Source organism: Lissotriton helveticus, chromosome 3_1, assembly GCF_964261635.1.
Source record: "Lissotriton helveticus chromosome 3_1, aLisHel1.1, whole genome shotgun sequence".
NCBI classification, from domain to species: domain Eukaryota; kingdom Metazoa; phylum Chordata; class Amphibia; order Caudata; family Salamandridae; genus Lissotriton; species Lissotriton helveticus.
Window position 1 is genome coordinate 718,599,240 of NC_136061.1, and position 24,089 is coordinate 718,623,328.

Genomic DNA, 24,089 nt, shown 5'->3' on the forward strand with positions numbered 1-24,089 from the left:
GGGCGTGTTTGCACAGTGGTGAATGTAGGGGGCAGGGCTTGAGGTGATATGTGTGCAAACATGCACTGTGGCGCGTTTTAAGTTGGGGAATTAATTCCTCTTCAATCCAGAGGTCTCCTTGGGGCCAACTAGCCCATCAGGTACCTTCAGTAAGCGCCACAGAGCTGCATTGCAGAGTGTTGTCAAAAGGGGGCGTGGCCTCTGAACACATCTCTGCAACGCAGCTCCCTGGCGCATGCTGGAGGTACCTGGTGGGCTAGTTGGCCCACAGGGCACCTCAGGATTGAAGAGGAATTAATTCCCCAACTTAAAACGTGCCACAGGACGTGTTTGCACACATGTCACCTCAGGCCCCGCTCCCTTCCTTCACTATTGAGCAAAATATTCCTCTAAAATCAGCCGAACTACTAATTCCGCTTTACTCACCTGTTATCACGAAAGACTTCCGTGCTGCATCTTTGAGCCCAGTACGGACCCTGAAATGAAATCTAAGCGTACTTACCAGTAACTTGTATGTTCGAGGCATATGAGCTGCAGATCGTATACTGTGCATTAGATCGCCCCCTGGTGATGGGCTCGGATGATTGCAGGTTGTTGTCTTCTTGGAAGACGTCTTTGTAGTCACGAGATAGGTGACTCCTCCCTTGGACAATACTGCGCATGTCATCAACTCCATCCTCAGATTGTTTTTTTCCGCCACTGGGTTCGGATGAAAGTTTTCTGCTCCGGCTAGAAAAAACTTTTCTGCAACTTCGAAGCGCAAACAACTTTATAACAACATCATCGATATCGAATAAACAACTTTCGACATCAACTACATTCCGGTGCGTCGACGCGGGCCGTTGGGCCTATCGGCGCGTACGGCCTACACCTCATGGACAGAACTTCATTCAAGAGATGCCCGGTATGTCGAGCAAAGTTCCCTCATAGCGACCATCACGAGGTCTGCAACCTCTGTCTATCGCCGGAACACGACGAGTCGACCTGCACACCTTGTGCGTCCTTCCGATCGAAGAAGACCATTCGGGATCGGAGGGCGCGTCGACACGAGATGAGGAGATCAGCACCAGCACCAGAGGCCATCTTTGAGGAAGAGATCGTCGAAGACTTCTCTGAGGACCAGGATCCACTCGAAGATATCTCAGAGGACGAGGCTCCACTCGTCGCCGAGGAAGACTCTCCTGATCTCCAGATCATATCGGGGGCAGAGGACTCAGACGATTCGATTCCATCTTGACAACCCGTGAGTACCTCTGCCCCTACACAACAGATACTACACAAACCAAAGGCAACGGTCAGCACTCCGCCCATGGGGCCCAGTCGGGACCGAAATACCCCCTCCGACGCCCCGCCTTCGGGCTCGGCTCCGAGGAAAACTACGCCTTCCGGTGCCTTGGCACCGACAAGACCACACGTGCCAATTCCACCTCTTCCATTGGCACCGAAGCGCACACATCCTTCGGTACCGAAAGATTCCTCGGCGCCGAAGCCAAAACTCCTTTTGGTTTCCAAAGACAAAGATCCTTCGGCACCCAAACCAAAAGATGCATCGGTGCCGAAGCCTAAGACTGTACCGGATCTGAAAAAAGCTCCGACTTCGAAGCCTTCCGGTTCCAAAAATAAAGATGAGAAGCCAGAGTTAGACGCCACAAGGCCAACGAGACCTGTCTCCACTCCCAAAGCTCCAACGTCGGTACCAAAAACTCCTACCAAGCCGAAACCACCTTCGACACCGAAAACTTTGCCACATGACTCAATAACGTCTCCTAAAGCAAAGCACACGAAACAACCCCTATCGGCACCGAAAAAATCTACGCCAAAGAAGGTTGCAGAGGAGGAAGAACTGTTTGGCCAGATCCTAAACAAATGAAAGTCTACATCAACCCAAAGACTGGACATGTAGAGGCTATTCCTTATAAGAAGAGACCAGCAGAAACACCACTTCTACCTGTGGTTCCTGCCAAAAAGGACTGTGCAACTTCTCCAATGCACCCTTCCTCTCCTTTACCTTCTTCCTCTCCTATCCCTCCTTACATTGAACCTACAGTTTCTCCTGCTCAATCTCCTGCATCATCACACCACACTGATGAGGAGTATGATATAGGTGGGGGAAATGACATACCACAAGAAGACCCCTTAGAGGAGGATGTCAATCCTGAATAGCCTAAGGACGATGACCTGTATGGCTTCCCACCACACAATGTGCCCGACATTACTGAGCCTCAGTCCTACCCAACAAAACCTTCCCCGCCAGAGGATAGTATTGGGTTTAATCATTTATTAAATAGGGCAGCCCTTTACCACGGGGTTTCAATGCACTCTGATGCTATTGATGAGGACTTTTTACTGGATACATTTGAGCAGTCACAAAGGTCTACACAAATATTACCTATGATCAAAGGAGTCATTAAACATGCTCCAGAAATACAGACCAGCGCCATCTGATCCAGTCTATATTAAGGGACATCTGCCACTAGACTCTTTAGTAGTGTCTAATGCACGAAAAAGAGCCAATTCCCAGACTTCTGGTGACACGCCCCCGCCTGACAAAGAATCTAAAGTTATTGATGCGTCAGGGAAACTGATTGCTGCGCAAGCAACAAACATGTGGCGAATAGCAAATACACAAGCACTGCTCTCACACTATAACAGGGCGCACTACGACCAGCTAGAAAAGCTAATGGAGCACCTTCCAGATCAGTACAAAGGTCAGGCAACAGAGCTCATATAGGAAGGCAAGTTAATATCCAATGCCTCAATTAAATGTGCACTAGATGTAGCTGACACAGCATCCAGAGCAGTCAATACCAATGTTATCCTCAGGCGACATGCGTGGCTACGCATTTCCGGTTTTAAAACTGAGGTACAGACTACCATCTTGAACCAGCCCTTCAATCAAAACCAATTGTTCGGGCCGGAAGTAGACAACACACTAGAAAAGATGAGAAAAGACACAGACACAGCTAAGTCTATGGGTGCATTACAATCCACACAGGCTAGAAGTTCTTTTCGCCGCTCCTTCTATAGAGGAGGCTCTAAGCAAACCGGCGCAGATACGTCGTCTTTTAAAACAAATACACAGACTACTTCAGAGGAGGACAGAGGGGAAATAATAACAAGGCAAGAGGTAGAGGTAATAACAACAACCGCTCCTCTTCCACTCCCAAACAGTGACTTCCCTCTGCCTCCCCCACAGCATTCCACCCCTGTGGGGGGGGGGGGGCAGATTATCGCAGTTCCTACCTGTCTGGAATTCCATTACAACAGACAGGTGGGTAAGACAAATTATTCAACATGGCTACTGCCTAGAACTCACAGCAACCCCCCCAAACATACCATCCAGGCAGCGTCCGATGTCCACAGACCATATTACTCTGCTTCAACAAGAAGGTCTAGCACTTCTACAAAAGGATGCTATACAAGTAGTGTATTTAGAGGAACAAGGAACAGGAGTTTACTCCTTGTACTTCCTAATTCCTAAAAAGGACGGGACACTAAGGCCAATTCTCGTCCTCAGGCCCCTCAACCATTACATACAGTCAGATAATTTCCACATGATCACTCTGCAGCAAGTACTCCCACTACTACAACAGGGCGATTTTCTTTCAACACTAGACCTAAAGGACGCCTACTTTCACATTCCTATACATCCTGCTCACAGGAAGTGATTTGTCATACAAGGACAGCACTATCAATTCAAAGTCCTTCCATTCGGGGTCACAACAGCACCACGAGTGTTCACAAAGTGCTTAGCAGTAGTAGCGGCACATCTCAGAAGACAACAGATACATGTCTTCCCTTATCTAGACGATTGGCTCATAAAAGCAAAACCATACAGTCAATGTGTCCATCTCACAAAGCAAACAATTCAAACACTGCACGAATTAGGGTTTACAATAAACTACACCGAGTCGCACCTAGAGCCTTCGCACGTTCATCAGTATCTAGGAGCTACCATAGACACATCTACAGCTCTAGCGTATCCCAGTCCAGCCAGGATACAGAGCATTCAGACCTTAGTCTCCATTTTTCAACACCAGCAGTCTCTCCAAGCCAAAATGTTCATGAGAATAATAGGAATGATGGCGTCTTGCATTTTTATAGTGCCACATGCAAGACTGCAAATGTGACCGTTACAAGAATGTATAGCACAATAATGGAATCCGGCTCAAGGTCCGCTCACAGACCTGGTGTTGGTGGACAGCCGTACATATCGCTCTCTGCAATGGTGGAACACCAAAAATTTGACAAAGGGACGGCCGTTCGTAGACCCTGTTCCACAGATAGTGCTCACAACAGACGCATCCCTCACAGGATGGGGAACCCATCTCCTACACTATACCACACAATGCCAATGGAACAACCAACAAAAACTGTTCCATATCAACCATCTAGAGCTGCTAGCAGTTTTCCTAGCACTCAAAACATTTCAAGTACAAGTACAAAACAAAGCTGTCTTAATCCGGACGGACAATACTATATACAAAAACAGGGGGGGGACACACTCTGCAACTGTCCCAGCTTGCACAAAACATTTGGAGATGGGCCATTCCTCAAAACATACATCTGACAGTAGAGCACCTTCTAGGAATTCACAATCAGATAGGAGATCTGTTGAGTCATCAGTCACAACAGATTCACGAATGGGAGATACATCCACAAGTTCTTCAGCCATTCTTCCAAATGTGGGGGCATCCACAGATAGATCTGTTTGTCACCCCCGAGAACACAAAATGCCCAACCTTCGCCACCAGGTTTCCACACCCAAGGTCGGAGGGGAATGCAATATGGATGAACTGGTCAGGCAGATTTTCGTACGCTTTTCCGCCTCTCCCACTCATTCCACTAGTAGTGCGCAAACTCAGACAACAGTCTCTGAAACTGATACTAGTAGCGCCCACATGTGCATGCCAGCCGTGGTTCACCACACTGCTGGATCTCTCACTAGTTCCACATCAAAAATTAAAGCTACCATGGAGAAATAAGACACCCAGAACCAAGCCAACTGAATTTGGCAATCTGGCTCCTGAAGTCATGAAGTTTGGTTACTTAAACCTACCACCAGACTGCATGGATATAATTAAATAGGCTAGAAAACCCACTACCAGAGCGTGTTATGCCGCTAAGTGGAAAAGATTTGCAATATATTGCAACAATAATCACATTGATCCACTGGATGTTTCCATCCAAAATATCATTTGCTACCTTCTACACCTACAAAGGTCCAATTTAGCTTATTCTTCCATACGACCATACGACTGCATCTGGCAGCAATAGCAGCCTATTTACAGAATAGACAACATCTATCTCTATTCAGAGTACCTGCTATCAAAGCTTTTATGGAAGGATTAAAACGTATAATCCCACCTAGGTTACCACCTGCTCCAGTATGGAACCTAAACGTGGTCCTGACTAGACTTATGGGACCCCCTTTCGAGCCTTTACATAAGTGTGAATTACAGTTCCTAACATGGAAAACTGCTTTCCTTGTGGCCATCACCTCTCTCAGAAGAGTTAGCGAAATACAAGCATTCACAATACAAGAGCCATTTTTTCAGATACACACTAACAAAGTGGTTTTTAGGCCTAATCCAAAATTCCTGCCAAAGGTTATTACTCCTTTTCACCTAAACCAATCAGTAGAGCTACTGGTGTTTTTTCAAAACCCGGACTCTGTTGCAGAAAGGGCTTTACACGCCTTAGATGTTAGAAGAGCCCTATTATACTACACAGATAGAACCAAAACCTTCAGAAAGACGAAACAATTATTTGTATCTTTCTCTCCTCCACACAAAGGCAACCCCATCTCTAAGGGGGGAATTGCCAGGTGGATTGTAAAGTGTATACAAATATGCTATCAAAAGGCTAAACGTACACTAACAGTTCCTCCTAGAGCACACTCTACTCGCAAACTAGGAGCCTCTATGGCTTTCTTAGGAAATATACCACTAGAGGACATATGCAAGGCAGCCACATGGTCTACAATACACACCTTGACCAAACACTAATGTGTTGATGTGCAAGCCAAGCAGCAAGCTGCAGTAGGCTAAGCTGTCCTTCGAACACTTTCAGAATACTGCAACGGATACAGGCAACCACCACTAGGGGAGACACTGCTGCACAATCGATGCACAGTATACGATCTGCAGCTCTCATATGCCTTGAACGGAATATGCTACTTACCAGTATGCATCTGTTCTTGGCATGTAGAGCTGCAGAGTCGTATACGCCCTCCCGCCTCCCAGGGGCTTGTATCCATTCCAGTTATCATCTTAATTAGATGCACACGCATGGACATCCTTTCTCTTTACTTCTACTAACTCCATCATTTCCCATAATGGCGAAAAACAATCTGAGGATGGAGTTGATGACCATGCGCAGTATTGTCCAAGGGAGGAGTCACCTATCTCGTGACTACAAAGACTTCTTCCAAGAAGACAACAACCTGCAATCCTCCGAGCCCAACACCAGGTGGCGATCTAATGCACAGTATACGACTCTGCAGCTCTACATGCCAAGAACAGATGCATACTGGTAAGTAGCATATTCCTTTTTCAGTGAATATATATCTATCAATGTATAAAAAAATCTGGGTCAGTAAAATAACTATCCCCAAATAACAATATGTTCGAGGCATGTGGGCTGCTGAATTTATATCTATGCATAGATCGCCGCCTAGTGTTGGGTCCGGATGATTGCACATTGTTGTCCTGGAAGAGTCTTCGAAGTATCACGAGATAGGTGGCTCCTCCCCTGGACTACAGTGCGCATGGGCATCCTCTGCATGCTCAGATAGTTTTTTTCCGCCATTGGGTTCGGATGTACTTTCTTAACTCAAGTTCGGAATATATATAACTACTCTTTCTCAAGGCCAAAAGGCCTTCGGGGCATCGGTATTGTCTTTCGTTTGGTGCCTTGTACTTGTTTCCAGTTCTTGGAATACGACGTCGAAGACAGATTGCCTTTCGACACCAAAGGCCCCATCAACGATCGACGATGGAACGGAGTCCGTTCAAGTGCTGCCCCGTTTGCAACTCGAAATACCCTCACATCGATGTGCACCCGGTGTGCAATAAATGTCTCTCACCGGACCACGACGAGGCCAGCTGCATGGCCTGATCAAAATTCAGATCGAAGAAAACAATTCGTCTTCGGCGCGCTGCACGACAGTCGGCGCGGGAGTCGGCATCCGATCTAGAAAACCTCTTCGGGGGGTGACGGCGAGGAGGGTGTACGAGAGGAGGATCCTGCTCAGCACTCGGATCCCGCATCGGAGTAAGACTCCCACTACAATGAGGACGAGGAAGAACTCTACGTCATGATGAAGACATCGTCGAAGTAGGAGACGACGCACAACCTCTCGGAGCCGTCGACGATGACTCAAACGAGGAGCTAGGCCCAACCGCAGTAGCGGGGCCCCATACAGACTCTTCCACGGCTCAGGTCGAGGCATCGCCGGAAGGCCTTAGCCAAGATCTTCATCCACGTTCTCTAGTCCCGCTTCGAGGCCCGACTAAGAACATTTCTAATGAGCCATCGGTCGAACGGCCACAATCGGTGGAGCTACCGAAAGTGAAACATACAGACACTAAATCGAAACCGAAAGTGGTGAAAACTACCATCGGCTCGACGACTTCGGAACCTACCAAGTCGAAATGTGTGCTGGACCCCTCGGGTCGACAGGGGGCGTCGACCCGAAGATCGGAGCGACAAAGCCCGTGTCTACAGTTAAACACGTCACGCTCACGTCATCGTCGACGTCCGGCTCCAAAGATGGCGACTCTTCCAAGGGACTCAAGGCACAAAAAGCCATCGATCCGAAGATTCAGAAGCCGCAGTTAGTCAAGGCCTTTGAGCCAAAATCCAAGATCGGCCCAAAGGAACAGGCCTCGTCAAAGCACACGAGCGTACCTGCTGCGCAGCAACGGCTCGAGTCGACTAAGAGCCACAAGCACACGGACTTGTCGGAGTCGGTCGGATCGAAGACAACTCCTTCTAAGCAAGTCGGTCCGTCACCAAAGATTCCGGCGCCGATAAAATATGGCCTGCCCCCCACGGCACGGCCTTAACCTGTCCAACTCCCAAAGGCTACCTACTCATCCAAGTCACCGACTGTAGCTGCACCCACTCAGACTCGGACGGAAGACGTTCTGTTCCAACCACCGTCCCACGACGAACAGACGAAATTATACATTGACTCCGAATCAGGTCGACTCACCGTTTATAAACGGAAAATCAGGCCTGAAACTCCGATGGAGTCTTACAGGATACCACTAAAGAAAAAGAGGGACTCTACTGCCTCTCCTACACTTTTTGAACCCATACAGCCATATGGGCAAGACTATACCTACTCTCCCACACCTGTCACTGAGGATGTGGAGGAAGGGGACAATGAGGACCAGTTTAACTATCCCATTGACACAGATCAGGATGAGTCCCAGCCATGGGCTGACACTGTTGACCCTGATGAACTACACACCACCCCTGACACTCAGTCATATGCCGTCAAAACTTCGCCTACTGAGGATACTGCTGCGTTTAACGCACTAATTGAAAGGGCAGCCCTTAACCATTATGTCGACATGCACGCTGACCCTGTGGAGGAAGACTTTCTCTTTGATACGTTCTCAACATCAGAAAGATCTGTAAAAACTCTGCCTATGCTCAAGGGTGTGCTCAAACATGCTAGCGACATTTTTAAAGGGCCCACTAAAGCGAGGGGGGTGAACCCCAGAATTGAAAGGAAGTACCGGCCTGCGCCAGTGGACCCTACGTATATCTAGGGCCAACTCCCCTTGGACTCCTTAGTGGTGGCTAACGCTCGTAAAAGGGCAAACTCTCAAACAACTGGTGATGCTCCTCCTCCGGATAAAGAATCCAAGATCTTAGAAGCTTCTGGGAAGCGTGTAGCGGCTCAAGCAGCTAATATTTGGAGGATCTCCAATGCGCAAGCCCTGTTAGCAAGATATGACAGGGCCCACTATGACACATTAGAGCAGCTACTGCAACACCTGCTAGATGCTTATAAGGAGGGAGCAGAAATGCTTATACAGGAAGGGAAGTTGATCTCCAACGCGTCCATTAAGTGTGCGTTAGATGCAGCTGACACAGCGGCTAGGGCCAGAAACACTAGCGTAATGCTCAGACGGCATGCCTGGCTCCGCATCTCTGGCTTCAAGTCGGAAATCCAAACTACTCTACTTAATCAGCCAGTTAACCCTGACTTCCTGTTTGGTCCTGAGGTAGACACCACCCTAGAAAAGATTAAAAAAGACACTGAAACTGCAAAATCCATGGGAGCTCTGCAGTCTCAACAGTTCAGGGCAGTTCCTTTCGTCGCTCCGGTAACAGGGGAGCTTCTAGAGGTCAAGCCTCGCAACAAGCCCAATACATCAAGGGAGGCACACAATCCACCTATAACAAGAACAATAGGGGTGGATACCGTGGAAACAGCACCAAAGGCAGAGGACGTGGAAATAATAATGCCAGATCCTCAGCCACTAACAAACAGTGACGTCTTGTCACTGCCCCCCGACCATACCACACCGGTCGGGGGAAGGCTTCAGCAGTTCCTGCCAGTCTGGGAAAGCATTACCACGGACAGGTGGGTGAGACCACTTATACATCACGGCTATTGTCTAGAATTAACCTCCACTCCACCCAACATACCCCCAAGGCACCGTCCTATGTCCGCAGAGCACATGCACTTATTGCAGCAAGAAGTCCTCTCCATGCTGCAAAAAGGGGCCATAGAGCTTGTGCCTTTGGAACAACAGGGTACAGGGGTGTATTCACTGTACTTCTTAATCCCAAAAAAAGACGGGTCTCTCAGGCCCATTCTAGACCTCAGACCCCTAAACCAATACATCCTATCAGAACACTTTTACATGCTCACTTTACAGCAAGTTCTGCCACTGCTCAGTCAGGGGGATTTCCTTGCAACCCTAGATCTGAAGGATGCCTATTTCCACATTCCCATGCACCCCAGTCACAGGCAATATATCCGGTTCACCATCAACAACCAGCATTACCAGTTCAAGGTCCTGCTTTTCGGGGTCACTACTGCCCCCAGGGTGTTTACCAAATGCTTGGCGACAGTGGCCGCGCATCTTCGGAGACAACACATCCATGTCTATCCGTATCTAGACGACTGGCTTGTCCAAGCAAAATCGGCCCGCAGTGTGCCAGCCACATGTCCCGCACAATTCACCTCCTACACAGTCTAGGATTTTCACTCAATTACCCAAAATCTCATCTTCAACCCGCCCCTGTACAACAGTACCTAGGCGCGGAAATAAACACACTCACTGCCACAGCGCAACCGAACTCCGCGAGAGTCAACAGCATGCAGGTGCTGATTCGAAAATTCAGGCCACAACACTCCCTCCCAGCACAAGTGTTCATGCAACTAATAGGCATGATGGCCTCCTGCGTCTTTATAGTCCCTCACGCGAGGCTACACATGCGTCCGCTTCAGGAATGCTTAGCACGCCTGTGGAACCAGGCTTACGGACAGCTGAAAGACCTAGTGTTGGTAACCTATCGTGCATACACACACAAAACCTTTGCAAGGGACGACCGTTCCAGGAGCCTGTACCACAGGTGGTGCTAACAGCGGACGCATCTCTCCAGGGCTGGGGAGCTCATGTCCTCCATTATACTGTGCAGGGACTGTGGACCACACAGCAGAAACGGTTGCACATCAACCTCTTGGAATTGATGGCAATCTTCATGGCGATGAAGGCATTCAATTTGCATCTCTGCAACAAAGTCGTGCTTATCCGGACGGACAACATGACTGCAATGTATTACATTCAGAAGCAGGGAGGGACACACTCTCCACAATTGTCACACCTAGCACAGTGCATGTGCATGTGGAAGTGGGCCATTCAGAGGAACATGTTCCTCATGGCGGAACACCTCCCAGGCAAGGACAACCAGATGGCGGACCTGCTCAGCAGACACAGCCATCAGATGCACGAGTGGGAGATACATCCCTCGGTGCTCCAACCATATTTCCAGCAGTGGGGTCATCCAGAGATAGACCTATTCGCCACACAAGAAAACGCAAAATGCCGCACCTTCGCCGCCAGGTTCCCACAACCGCAGTCTCAGGGCAATGCGATATGGATGAACTGGTCAAACAGATTTGCGTACGCTTTTCCTCCGGCACCACTCATACCGCTGGTGGCGCGCAAACTGAGGCAGCACTCCATGACACTCATCCTAGTTGCTCCAACGTGGGCGAGGCAAGCCTGGTACACCACGTTCCTAGAACTTTCAGTGGTGCCCCACCAGCGACTAAAACTCACACCCAGTCTCCTCACTCAGAGCCATGGAGACATTCAGCACCCAGATCTGCAACAGTTAAGCCTTGCAATCTGGCTCCTGAGGTCATAGAGTTTGGCTACCTCAACCTGCCCCCTGACTGTATAGACATCATCAAGGAGGCTAGACGACCTACCACCAGGGCATGCTATGCGGCAAAATGGAAGCGTTTTGTCATCTATTCCAATAATGACATTAATCCACTGGATGCTTCCACGCCAAATATCATATGTTACTTGCTGCACCTATACAGATGGAATCTAGCGTATAGCTCCATCAGGATACATTTAGCTGCAATGGCCGCTTATCTTCAAAATAGACAGCACCTCTCCCTTTTCAAAGTGCTGGCCATTAAAGCTTTTATGGAGGGACTCAAAAGGGTCATTCCTCCAAGACACCCGCCTTCGCCTGTCTGGAACCTCAACATAGTCCTCACCAGGCTCATGGGTCCACCAGTTGAACCTCTTCACTCTTGTGAGATACAATTTCTCACATGGAAAGTAGCTTTTCTGGTGGCAATCACGTCGCTCAGACGTGTTAGTGAGCTGCAAGCCCTCACTATTCAAGAGCCTTTCATTCAAATTCATGCTAATAGGGTAGTGCTGCGTACCAACCCTAAATTTATGCCCAAAGTAGTGTCACAGTTCCACATTAACCAAACTATTGAACTACCAGTATTGTTCCCAAATCCTGATTCAGTAGCGGACAGAGTACTACACACACTAGATGTTAAAAGGGCTCTCCTGTATTACATAGGCAGAACTAAAGATTCCAGGAAAACTAAGCAACTGTTTGTTGCCTTCTCTCCACAGCACAAGGGCAACCCAATTTCAAAATCAGGTATAGCCAGATGGATTGTTAAGTGCCTACAGATCTGTTATCAAAAGGCTAAACGTACATTAACAGTTCCCCCAAGAGTGCATTCCACACGCAAGTTAGGGGCATCCATGGCTTTCCTAGGTAACATTCCTCTAGAGGATATATGTAGAGCAGCCACATGGACCACCATACACACATTCACCAAACACTACTGCGTGGATGTACACTCAAAACAGCAAGCTGCTGTAGGTCAAGCTGTTCTCAGAACTCTTTTTCAGACTGCTGCAGCTGGAACGGGCAACCGCCGCTAGGGAGGGTACTACTATTTATTCTATGCATAGATATAAATTCAGCAGCCCACATGCCTCGAACGGAATATGCTACTTACCAGTATGCATCTGTTCTTGGCATGTTGGGCTGCTGACATTTATATCGCCCACCCTCCTCCCCGGTGCCTGTCGCAGCTGTAGCACTCACAATTATTCTCAAGCATGGTCATCACTTACTGTATCATACTCAATCTCTGCCACAATGGCGAAAAACAATCTGAGCATGGAGAGGATGCCCATGCGCACTGTAGTCCAGGGGAGGAGCCACCTATCTCGTGATACTTCGAAGACTCTTCCAGGACAACAATGTGCAATCATCCGGACCCAACACTAGGCGGCGATCTATGCATAGATATAAATGTCAGCAGCCCTACATGCCAAGAACAGATGCATACTGGTAAGTAGCATATTCCTACACCTATATTCACCCATTTAGTACACAGTGCAGAAGTTGGAATACATGCTGATAAAATTACAGCATAATGTGAGGCCCATTCACAAGGCCTTATTAGTGCAATTTTACCTTGCTGCGTAGATTAAACCCCGGTCGCTTACTACATTCCTTAGTTTATGATGTGTTCATTACACAGTAATATTGCTGAAACCTTGCATGAAGATATCGAAAGAGCAATATGCTGTTAATTACATTTGTTGAGGGATGGGACTGTTTTCGAGACCCACTTACATCTCTGCATGTCGTCATTAGTTGCCCTTTTCTTCTCTTGTCAATCGTAATAAATAGCATGCTAGATTTGATACCCCCACACTCTTGTTTTGAGGAGAGACTCCTTTGAACATCATAATTGACGTCCTTGGCTACTTAGACAAGTGATACAAACAGGATGAGAAACATGGCATTTCTGTGGAGACAATATTGTGTTGTGGAAAAAATACAGATATTCTGTTTTTGTTCAAGCCACTTACTGGTTCATTTCGGTTATTTGGAATATTAGATTGTATTGTGGTCAAACAGGTTCATGTCTACACAGGAGTAGATCAAAAATTAATTTCAGGAGTGGATGTTGATACTGCAAAGATCTTTAATTTTTGCAAAGGTGCCCAGGCATTTACGTGTTTTTTTGCCACAATCTGGTGGAGTTTTGTATATCTGAAAAGTAAATGTGATCCAACATTCAAGTCCATAAAAGAGTTATTGGACAGTTGGACAAAAACCTCTTTATACATTTGCACTGACATGTTACTCGCTGATATGTGGTGCCCCAGTTCTACATAGTTTCCCTTGTTGGAATGCAATTAATTTGCCGAACACAATCTGTCAATTTGTTTTTAAAGCTATTTAAGTTTAAACAAACCATGCCGATAGACAATGCTGAAGCTTGAATAAGGGACTCCCTCCTTTTTCTAAATTTGACATGCCCAATCATATCCTCGGTGTGTGAGAAGCCTCTAAGCAGGTGCATTGATTGGTATTAAATCACTATCGAATGAATGTAATCTCAAATCTTGTCATGGCCAACAGAAAATGGGCAATGATCGAATTGTAGGTTGTAACTGGAAGGGCTGCTAAAAGTAGGACGGTGACAGTAGTTGGCTGCTTGCAAACGTTGCGATCAGAGGGCTGTGCCTCTTAGTATTTGCATGTCTTTGAAAGTTTTGTATCGATAAAGAGAATTTTGTCTGTCACAATTTATCCACATTATTTAAAGCACAGGTGTACAAGATACTTTTTTTGTGTCTATAGTAACTAACAAGGGTCAAAGATATCTTTCTTGAGATTTTTTTTTACCCTGTTACACATAAGCAAGTTTGTTTCCTTCCCATATAGAAACACAATTCAAATGGTTATTACATTTGTATGCCAAACATATCTTTACAGTAGACCTTAAATAAATGTGTGTAATTTATGATGCAACTCATTGAAGTAACTCATTCTTTTTGTCCATCTTGCAATGCTCTCCATTCAGCAGGCGTGGTCTAACCAAACACAGCAAATATTGGTTCCTGCTTGGCAACAAGTAACTGGCACAGCTCTTGTTTCTGATACTGTGGCTGGTCCACAGAGGATTAGCGACTGGGGGTAAGTTGTTTATTGTGTACTAATTACATTTTGTGTATATGTTTCACTTATGTAGTATAGTTTGGGATTTTATTTATGTAAGACTGCTTTTTTTTTACTTGAAACTTGCTTTTTGTTTTTGTTTTTTTTCTGCAGAAAGGTTATTCAGCATGGCAACTTTTATAATGCAATGATACCACAGCCACTTTTAACAAATCCGATTGCTTTATCAGCACCTCCACCTGTGAGTTTAGGAATTGCTCATGTTGTTTGGCCTCAACCTGCTGCTAACAAAAGAAATAAAATCTGCCAGAACAGGTGAGTAGGTCTGGCATACTGAGTAAGTTTGAAAATGATTTGCAGAGGTGTTGTAAATCATTGTAGTTTGACTCACAGATCTTTTCGTTGTTGAACATAGTATTGCTAATTAAGTGTGATCTCAATTGTGGGTACTCTTTTGCCCATTTGAAATGTTTAATGGACATTAGTTCATTTTTCATTCATTATTGCAATTTTACTTGTTTTGTTATTGCACTTGTATTTGGTTTTGCCAGCTGACTCCTTTCATATATCTATCTATCTATCCTTGGCTCCTTTATTCTGTGACGCGGACAATAAAAAGGGCTAACCTGAAATTGTTAGGTGCTTTTTAAGTAGTTGAAAGAAACCCATGGGGATAATATCTTTCCTTCATCAGGAGCAACTTCTATGGCTATTTGAATTTCTGTCTATCTCTAGTGGCCTAAAAATTACATGCCTACGCCACATGCTCCTTTATTTGCTCACCACGCCACTGGAATCAAGCTATCCTGACTGATGAAGGCTAATAGCCAGAATCCGGTCCTAGGCCGCTTGATTCCGGTCCAGGGAAGACATGGCTTGGCAGTTCGATCTGGACTGTTCCCATGAGGCACAGGGTCAAGACTGATTTGCATATGGCATGTCTGAACTGGGGTGGCTTGGTGTGTAAAATAACAATGGATTAAACCCAGATCTGTGGCTGGGGGTGAATGTTTTGCCATTGTGCAACATTCCGTCCATCATCTTGTGTGTTTTCCTTTATTATTTAGGCCAACAGCAGCAAAAGTGTTATTCTGAAAATGTAGTCATCAACTTCCATAAATCTAAGATAAGGAGGATGTTGACCATTTTGTGTTCATTACTACGACCACCAAGCAGTCGCCATTACGTGAATCCCAGCTTTGGCCAACGACAATGAGGATTTGGTCAAATCCGCCTACCAAAGGGGTACTTTTTGATATAAAATTCTCTAAATAGATTTACTCTGTATCAAGCACTTAATAATTTAACTTTTTTTCATTTTTTACAATGAAAAATCATTAACAATTACACCTCAATTTTTAAACCGTTAAGACTGAGATTGTCTATTAAACCATGCAACATTTTTAGGGTCCTTTTGTTCTGTGGATGGTTTTCGTATGTTAGGCCCTTTCGAAAACCTGTAATGCATAAAGGTATGTGGCCACAATATCTACCACAAAAGGCTTTGTCTTATTCTTCAACATAGATTCCTCCACCAAAGGTTGTGCCATACAGAAAGTCTTAGAGGTCTTAATGAAGAGATTTCCGCTATGGTCACGCACTCTGGAAATCAGACATATATGTTTTTCACATATATGTGAAAAACATATATGTAGCTCTATATATCTATATTGTCATGTGACCAAGGGCGGGATCGCCCGAGACGCGTAGTGGCAGAGCTGGCTAAATAAAAAATCTGTGCAAATACTTGGGTCCACGCTCGTCTTTTCTGGGTGAGACAGACGGTGTGTTCGAGCAGAAATCATATATATATATATATATATAGATATATATATATATCTACATAGATATATATCTATATAGATATATATCTCTATATATATATATATATATATATATATATATATAGAGATATATATATATATATATATATATAGAGATATATATATATATATATATATAGATATATATTACCTACTGGCGGTCGCCAGTAGGTATATATAGTTAGGATTTTTTCTCTATGGGTTTTTTGAAAATTCTATGTCTAATAACTTTGGCGTTTGTGGACGGAATTGGCTGAAATTTTCAGGAAAATGGCACATTTTGTTTCTGAGCAGCCCTTGAAAATTTGGGGGGGGTTCGTCCAGTGGGGGCCGAGAAAAAAGGGGGGTCCCAAAACGTGTTTTTAACATTGAGTTTTCCATAGGGCGGTTGGCCTCACTTTTAGCCCGAACGGCTGAATGGATTTGCACGAAACTTGGCAAAATTGTAGGGACTGGTAGCCCGATGTGCCTTTTGTAGGTCTCAATATATGTGCTCCAGTGGATTTTGAGAAATTAACGTTTAAAAAAATATATATATCTGTAACAGCGGACCGGGCAGCGCTCTGGTTCGCGGACTTTTCGCGCAACGGAGCTTTGTGAAGCGAAGCTGATTGGTTCTCCGGCGTCTGTCAACATTCCAAACAGTCCGTAGCGGCCGCCATCTTGTCTCTCGGTAGGATCGAGAGACAAGAGGAGGTCAAAACAAAGGGGGAAATAACTATAAGGGGGCATAGTAGATCCTCGCTGACCCCCTAGGTTTGATGTGGAGGTTTTAAAAGGGCCCCGCGGGGCAAAAAAAATTAATAATAATAATAATCGAACGGCTGAATGGATTTGCACGAAACTTGGCAAAATTGTAGGGACTGGTAGCCCGATGTGCCTTTGCTAGGTCTCAATATATGTGCTTCAGTGGATTTTGAGAAATTAACGTTCAAAAAAAGATATATATCTGTAACAGCGCACCGCTTCGCGTACTTTTCGCGTTACGGAGCTTTGCGAAGCGAAGCTGATTGGCTCTCCGGTGTCTGTAAACATTCCAAACAGTACGTAGCGGCCGCCATCTTGTCTCTCGGTAGGATCGAGAGACAAGAGGAGGCCAAAGCGAAGGGGCAAATGACCATAAGGGGGCATAGTAGATCCTCGCTGACCCCCTAGGTTTGATGTGGAGGTTTTAAAAGGGCCCCGCGGGGCAAAAAAAAAAAATAATAATAATAATCGAACGGCTGAATGGATTTGCACGAAACTTGGTAAAATATTAGGGACTGGTAGCCCGATGTGCCTTTGCTATGTCTCAATATATGTGCTTCAGTGCATTTTGAGAAATTAACGTTCAAAAACAAGATATATATCTGTAACAGCGCTCCGCTTCGCGGAGATAAAATTATATCTGTATTACCTAGCTGTTGCTAACACCAGTTAGCGACAGCTAGTAGGAGATAGCGACCATCTTGGGTCCCACTTTGCATGTGAGTGATATTTATCACTAATGACATGCAAAGTGGGCATGCCAAGATGTTAGCGACTGGAAACAGTCGCTAACATCGCTATCTCCTATTATCAACTTTTGGAAATATTCGAGATAAGCACGAATATCTCCAAAAAGTAATAGCTGCCCTGAGCAGTTCTTAGCCATGTTATCCAATGGGAGGTGGATAACATGGCTAAGAGCATTAGCTCGGTAATGCATGAATATCGCGGAGTTTTCAGCGATATTAATGCATTGCGCTCGTTTTTTATCGTATTTGCGATAAACCTTGATAATAGCAAGGTTTATCTGCGATAATTTCTGACGGTAAAAAAATCTTTGCAATGCATCGTTAGGGATAAATATCGCTTAACTTTGGTAATATGCCCCAACGTCTGTTAACGTTCGATTCGAAGGAAATCAGGAATTGTTGAAAAACATTGTGTGCGCCATCTTGTCTTTTTTCAAATGCCACACTTTTGTCGTGCACGGCAGCCATTTTAGATGCCTTGACCAGACCCATTCTGTGCACGCTGTCGATCCTTAGCATGGCTCCCCACCCTCGCAAGCATCTCACCCAGGCAGTGGTCACCCCCGCTCTCTGTCTTATGCATGGGTAATAAACCTCCCCCCATCTGCGCTGCTCTTCCCTGAGAATCACACCCTGTGCCCGCCCGACACCTCCCTTTCGCCCTATTCACTACCGCACCCTCTGACACTCCTTTTCCTCTGTGTCCGATTGTCCAGGCCGGTCCTAGGCTATCAGCTAGCCCTGCAGATGTAGTTTATGGCCACAGCTGTAAAGAATCACCCCTCTTCAAAGGAGTTATAGTAGATCAAGGCCCACACTCGATGAGATCCGTCACAGCAGAAGCGTTGCTATTATCTGAAAACCATCCTGTATTGTGATTGGGGAGGGGACCGAGCGTGAAGCGGAAGATTCCAGGGATGACTCTTTGTACATCAAAGTTTTTACAATTATGTGTCACATTAAAAATATATAGCACTCCGACAAAGTAGTAAGATTATAAAACTTTAATAATTTATAAATATATACAAGAAAACAAAAATAGTAATAACATATAAACATTTTTAGAGAAAAACAACGAAGTAGCGGTCGGCTGTGCGAATAGTCCCAACGCAGCACAACGTCCAGATTTCCGGCGTGGGGCGTCGCGGGGGGTGGGTCATCAGTAGCAAACTGTTGTGCGAATAGTTCCAAGGCAGCAGAACGCGCCGAAATCTAGATGACACGAAAGTGATGTCTAGTAAGTTGCCACCCAGCAAATACCGGCATGGGGCGTCGCGGGGGGTGGGTCATCAGTAGCAAACTGTTGTGCGAATAGTTCCAAGGCAGCAGAACGATGGCACCAAGGTGATGTCCAGTAAGTTGCCGCACTGGTTTTGGTATCCTACAATGCTGCTCCGAATAACGGCGTGGAGCGCCCCGGGGGAGGCGGCGTGAACGGGCCTCTCCAGGTGGAGTCTCATCTGTTTTAGTGGGGCGCCCCTTTACCGTTTCAGTTGCCATTCCGTCCGCTTTTGGTCCACTGTGTCAAAATCCGCCATTCAGCTGAGTTGCGCCCACTCTTGCGGTGCAGCGATAGGCGGCTGCCACAGGACTCTCAAAATGGCGGCAGGCTCTTTCCTTTTTGGGCGTGGTCCACTGAAATGGCCCTGGGACACCTTGGAAATCGGACGCTTGTCTGCTAGGTCTTGGACCCCATTCTCGAAAGCGTCCCCTCCGCCTTGAGAATTCATCAAAAGTTTTGGGGGCCCCGACTCCTGCAGGCTTCTGGTGGGGAGCGGCTGCCATGATTGCTCGCGGAATGACCACGACGGAGCTACGAGATGGTGGTGCTCTCATGCTGATGCCAGTTTAGTCTGAAACATCCAGAAACAAGGTGGGGCTTTCATCGTTTGGGGGAAAAAAAAAGTTTTCATCCAATGAAAAGTGTTGTTTTTAGGTCATATGATCAAGCCTTCCATCATTCGGAAACCAAAAGTAAAATGAACCAATGAAAAGTTTTATAAACAAGTCACATGACCTGTTATGCGGCATAGGGTATAAAATGCGGAGAAAATACGTTGGCACGTGAGGCGGCGTCAGTAGCGGACCGATGTGCGAATAGGCCGAAGGCAATACAACGCGCCAAGATCCGGATGGCACCGAGGTGGTGTCCAGCAAGTTGCAGCACTGGTGTGGCCATCCTACAATGCTGAAAGTCGGCGTGGGGCGCCCCGTTGGCCTGTGAGTTTGCGTCAGTAGCGGACCGATGTGCGAATAGGCCGAAGGCAGCACAACGCGCCAAGATCCGGATGGCACCGAGGTGGTGTCTAGTAAGTTGTCGCACTTCTGTGGCCATCCTACAATGTTGAAAGTCGGCGTGGGGCGCCCCGTTGGCCTGTGAGATGGCGTCAGTAGCGGACCGATGTGCGAATGGGGCCAAAGGCAGCGCAACAATATTTTCTGACTGACACCACAAGGCGCTGAGATGCCAAGATCCGGATGGCACCGAGGTGATGTCTAAGTTGCGGACTGATGTGCGAATGGGGCCAAAGGCAGCGTAACAATATTTTTTGTATGGAAGATACCACTAGGCGTTGAGATGCCAAGATTCGGATGGCACTGAGGTGATGTCTAGCAAGTTGGTGTGGTCATCCTACAATGCTGAAACTCGGCGTGGGTCGCCCCATTAGCCTGTGAGATGGCGTCAGTAGCGGACCGATGCGCGAATAGGCCGAAGGCAGCACAACGCGCCAAGATCCGGATGTCACCGTGGTGGTTTCATAGTTGAGAGGCACTTCATCTGCAGTGGGGCGCCGAGATCCGGATGGCACCGAGGTGATGTCTAGCAAGTTGCTGTACTGGTGTGGTCATCCTACAATGCTGAAACTCGGCGTGGGTCGCCCCATTAGCCTGTGAGATGGCGTCAGTAGCGGACCGATGTGCGAATAGGCCGAAGGCAGCACAACGCGCCAAGATCCGGATGTCACCGTGGTGGTTTCATAGTTGAGAGGCACTTCATCTGCAGTGGGGCGCCGAGATCCGGATGGCACCGAGGTGATGTCTAGCAAGTTGCTGTACTTGTGTGGTCATCCTACAATGCTGAAACTCGGCGTGGGTCGCCCCATTAGCCTGTGAGATGGCTGTTCTTTGGATTTGGGCCTGGTCCACCAAAATGGCCCTGGGACACCTTAGAACTCGGACGCTCGATTTTTTTTTCCTTTCCTGTACATGCAAAAAAAGGTAAATGCCCGGTACGTTACACGCTTCATCTGCCACGATGAACTCTCCAGAGGAACCGAAAAAAAATATAGTTGTGGTAACTATACCATGCATCGTCATATGGAGAGGTGGCACCAATTAATTATAGTGCTGCATAAAAGAGAGATTTGGAGGAGAACCCCTGACCTGCTAGTACATTCATCAAAGAAGTGGCACTGAGAGCTTCAGAGGCAAGGGAAACGGTCCCAAATATTTAGAAGAACTTTGGAAAGATTAAAATGACATGTTTAGATTGTGGCAAATTAATTTCATGTGGACAGATGAGTGTTACTCTAATAAATACAGCATATGAACATCATCATAGTCGATGGTTGGTAGAGACATTTTGACTATATCCTGGACCTGCCCGTCCTCGCCCAAAATGGCGCCGGAATAAATGGGACTCGTAACTCCTTGTTGTGTACTGGTTGCAGAACCTTGAAATCACGAGATACGTATGCAGTTTTGAAGCACATGGCGGGCGGGGACGAGAATTGATTGAATATTTCGACATCCCTATTGATATTAAGTTCTGATGTGTTATTGATTACTGTACTGTTGAAAGTTCGAATTAACGTCACCCATGGTACTTGCCCGCAAATGTATATCTAGATAATTTTATTGTAACTGGCCCTGTCGTATTTTAATTATAAAATGTACGTCCACCGATTCCGTAACTGTTAGACACCTTAGTTCTTGCAACCTAATGGCCCGCCCGTTACGTTCCTCTACAGTGTAAATGTCTATTCATCATATACGATTACAGTTTGCTCTGTGGCAGGCCCACGTGGTTATAGGCTCGTATTTGTATAATGAAATTTTCACAATAAAGGTTTTTAAAAGAAAACATGGTAGTAGTATATACATTGGTAAAGTTTTTAATAATAGTGACTGTTTTAGAATCATTAAAAGGCAAGTGAAATAAAGCAGACCAATTACATGAAGGGTAAAAGGTATAATACGAAGGAACGCAGTAAAGATAAATGGTCAAGGGCTGTTGTGTTTTCTATTCCTGCAACATAAAGTGATCGATAAGAATCTCATATTCAGGCGTATCGGCGACTAAGACAGCAGGTCGACCCTCTTTTGCTCAACGGCTCCGTCATGGGACGAAGAAACGCTCTTTTTCTCGAAAAAAGAATATATTTTACTTGCAGGACAGTTGTAAAATTTCCGGGAAAGTACATTAGCCTGGAACATTATAACATATATTTAAGAAAAAATAATGTTCGGAAGTAATGAAAAGCGTAATTTTTAGGTCATATGACCAAGCCTTTCATCATTACAATAAGAAAAGTAAAATGAACCAATGAAAAGTTTTATTAACAAGTCACATGACTTGTTATGCTTACGTTACGCGCTGCGCGCCCCGGATGACTTCCGGATGCGCTAACGCGGCGCGTCATATGACGCATTACGCGACAACGCAGGTACAGAATATAGTCAAAATGTCTCCACCAACCAGCGGTCGGAACACAACCCCTTTCAGCAGGCTAAATAGTTCTGTTAAATGACAACAGAAGGGACAGGCAACAAGAACCATCAGTCAAAGAGGGGAGAGCTAGTTCTTCTCTACCGGGTTACATTGGGGCGCTACCGGAACTGATCGAATTGGTAGTCTACAGTGTTTCTGGATGTTTCAGACTGAAGCTGGGGTTAGCATGAGAGCAGCACCATTTCGTAGCTCCGTCGTGGTCATTCCGCAACCAATCATGGCAGCCGTTCTTTATCGTTATTTTGGGCGGGGTGGGTGGCGGAGCCGAGCTGTTTTGCAGCCATCATTGTGTGGAGTTCAGTTCATCTCACTAGTTTTGTATTTGTCATGAGGGGTTGTTCCTAATGTTTCTATTTTAGCGAGGTCAAAAAGAGATCCCATTAGTGGCCTACTGATTTTGCTCGATTCCTTTTCTTTTTTTTTTTTTTTACACGATTTTTCGTTATCTGCAAAGACTAAACAGAGTATTGCGACTCTGTGTTTGTTTGTAAATAGAGAATGAACCAAAGAGAACTAATTCTAAAACAGTAAATACTTGGATAACAATCAATCAAATGGAGAGAGAAGCAGGCACGACGGATTACAATGGGGGCAAAGACCTGCGTTAACTACCTTTCACTATCTGCAAAGAGAGAGTACTCCTAATAGAAATGAGGGGGGGGGGCACCATTCAAAGCAGATCAGTGTGCATAAACACGAAAATGTTTTCACTTACCACGTACTTGACATTCGACAGCTTATGATATTTGCTATTAAAAAACCATTGAAATTCACTGAAAAAACCATAGGTTATAGACCATATATAGTTAGGAATTAGCATTTACAAAACCTTGAAAATTCACTGAAAAAACCATAGGTTATAGACCATATATAGTTAGGAATTAGCATTTAAAAAACCTTATTTTACTCACACAAAACCATTGAAATTCCATATATAGTTAGTTGCACTAACTATATATCGCGCACCTGCAATCCACTGCTGATCATGTCACATATTACATCATTCATGACATGGTCAGTTACATCACTGATGACATCACTGATGACATCTCAAATGACATCACTGATGACATCACTGATGACATCTCATTTGACATCATTCTTGTGCTAATACGATAAACCTCTTCAGACTCTAATATAACCTTAGATACACTCAGTGTATACAGACACTCACACACTGCCACTCATCCATGGAGTTACTCACACACCCAGTCAGTCATGCAAAGAAACAATCTCATCTCCATTTCTTCAACTATACAGTTAAACACACCTTACTTATTGAAACATATACTAACACATATTTACTCTCTTATACAATCCCTGATACAAGTTCACAATGATCGATACAACCACTCACTCATTCGGTGGCTCTCATGCACAGTTATTTATATATGCCAACTCTCACATGTACTGTGTTTTACATATGTACTTACTATGACATGTAGCATTGAGATATCCATTCACTCATCAATACACTCATGCACACAGTCAACTGCCCATGTAGCTGTTTCCACATGCACTCTTGAACTCATACACCTAGTG

The 24,089-nt window shown here is 45.7% G+C and overlaps 1 protein-coding gene across 5 annotated transcripts in view; it reads left to right on the top strand.

Moving 5' to 3' along the window:
- Nucleotides 1-24,089, top strand: part of HIPK3 (homeodomain interacting protein kinase 3) — a 580,167-nt gene that overhangs the window by 480,721 nt on the left and 75,357 nt on the right. For 3 of the 5 annotated variants that reach the window (XM_078680871.1, XM_078680873.1, XM_078680869.1), the window contains 2 exons: nucleotides 14,405-14,514; nucleotides 14,650-14,811. In XM_078680871.1, the coding sequence (XP_078536997.1) occupies nucleotides 14,405-14,514; nucleotides 14,650-14,811 (272 nt within the window). Of the gene's footprint in view, nucleotides 1-14,401; nucleotides 14,515-14,649; nucleotides 14,812-24,089 lie in introns of all 5 variants that reach the window. The other 2 variants (XM_078680870.1, XM_078680872.1) reach the window with 1 other exon arrangement.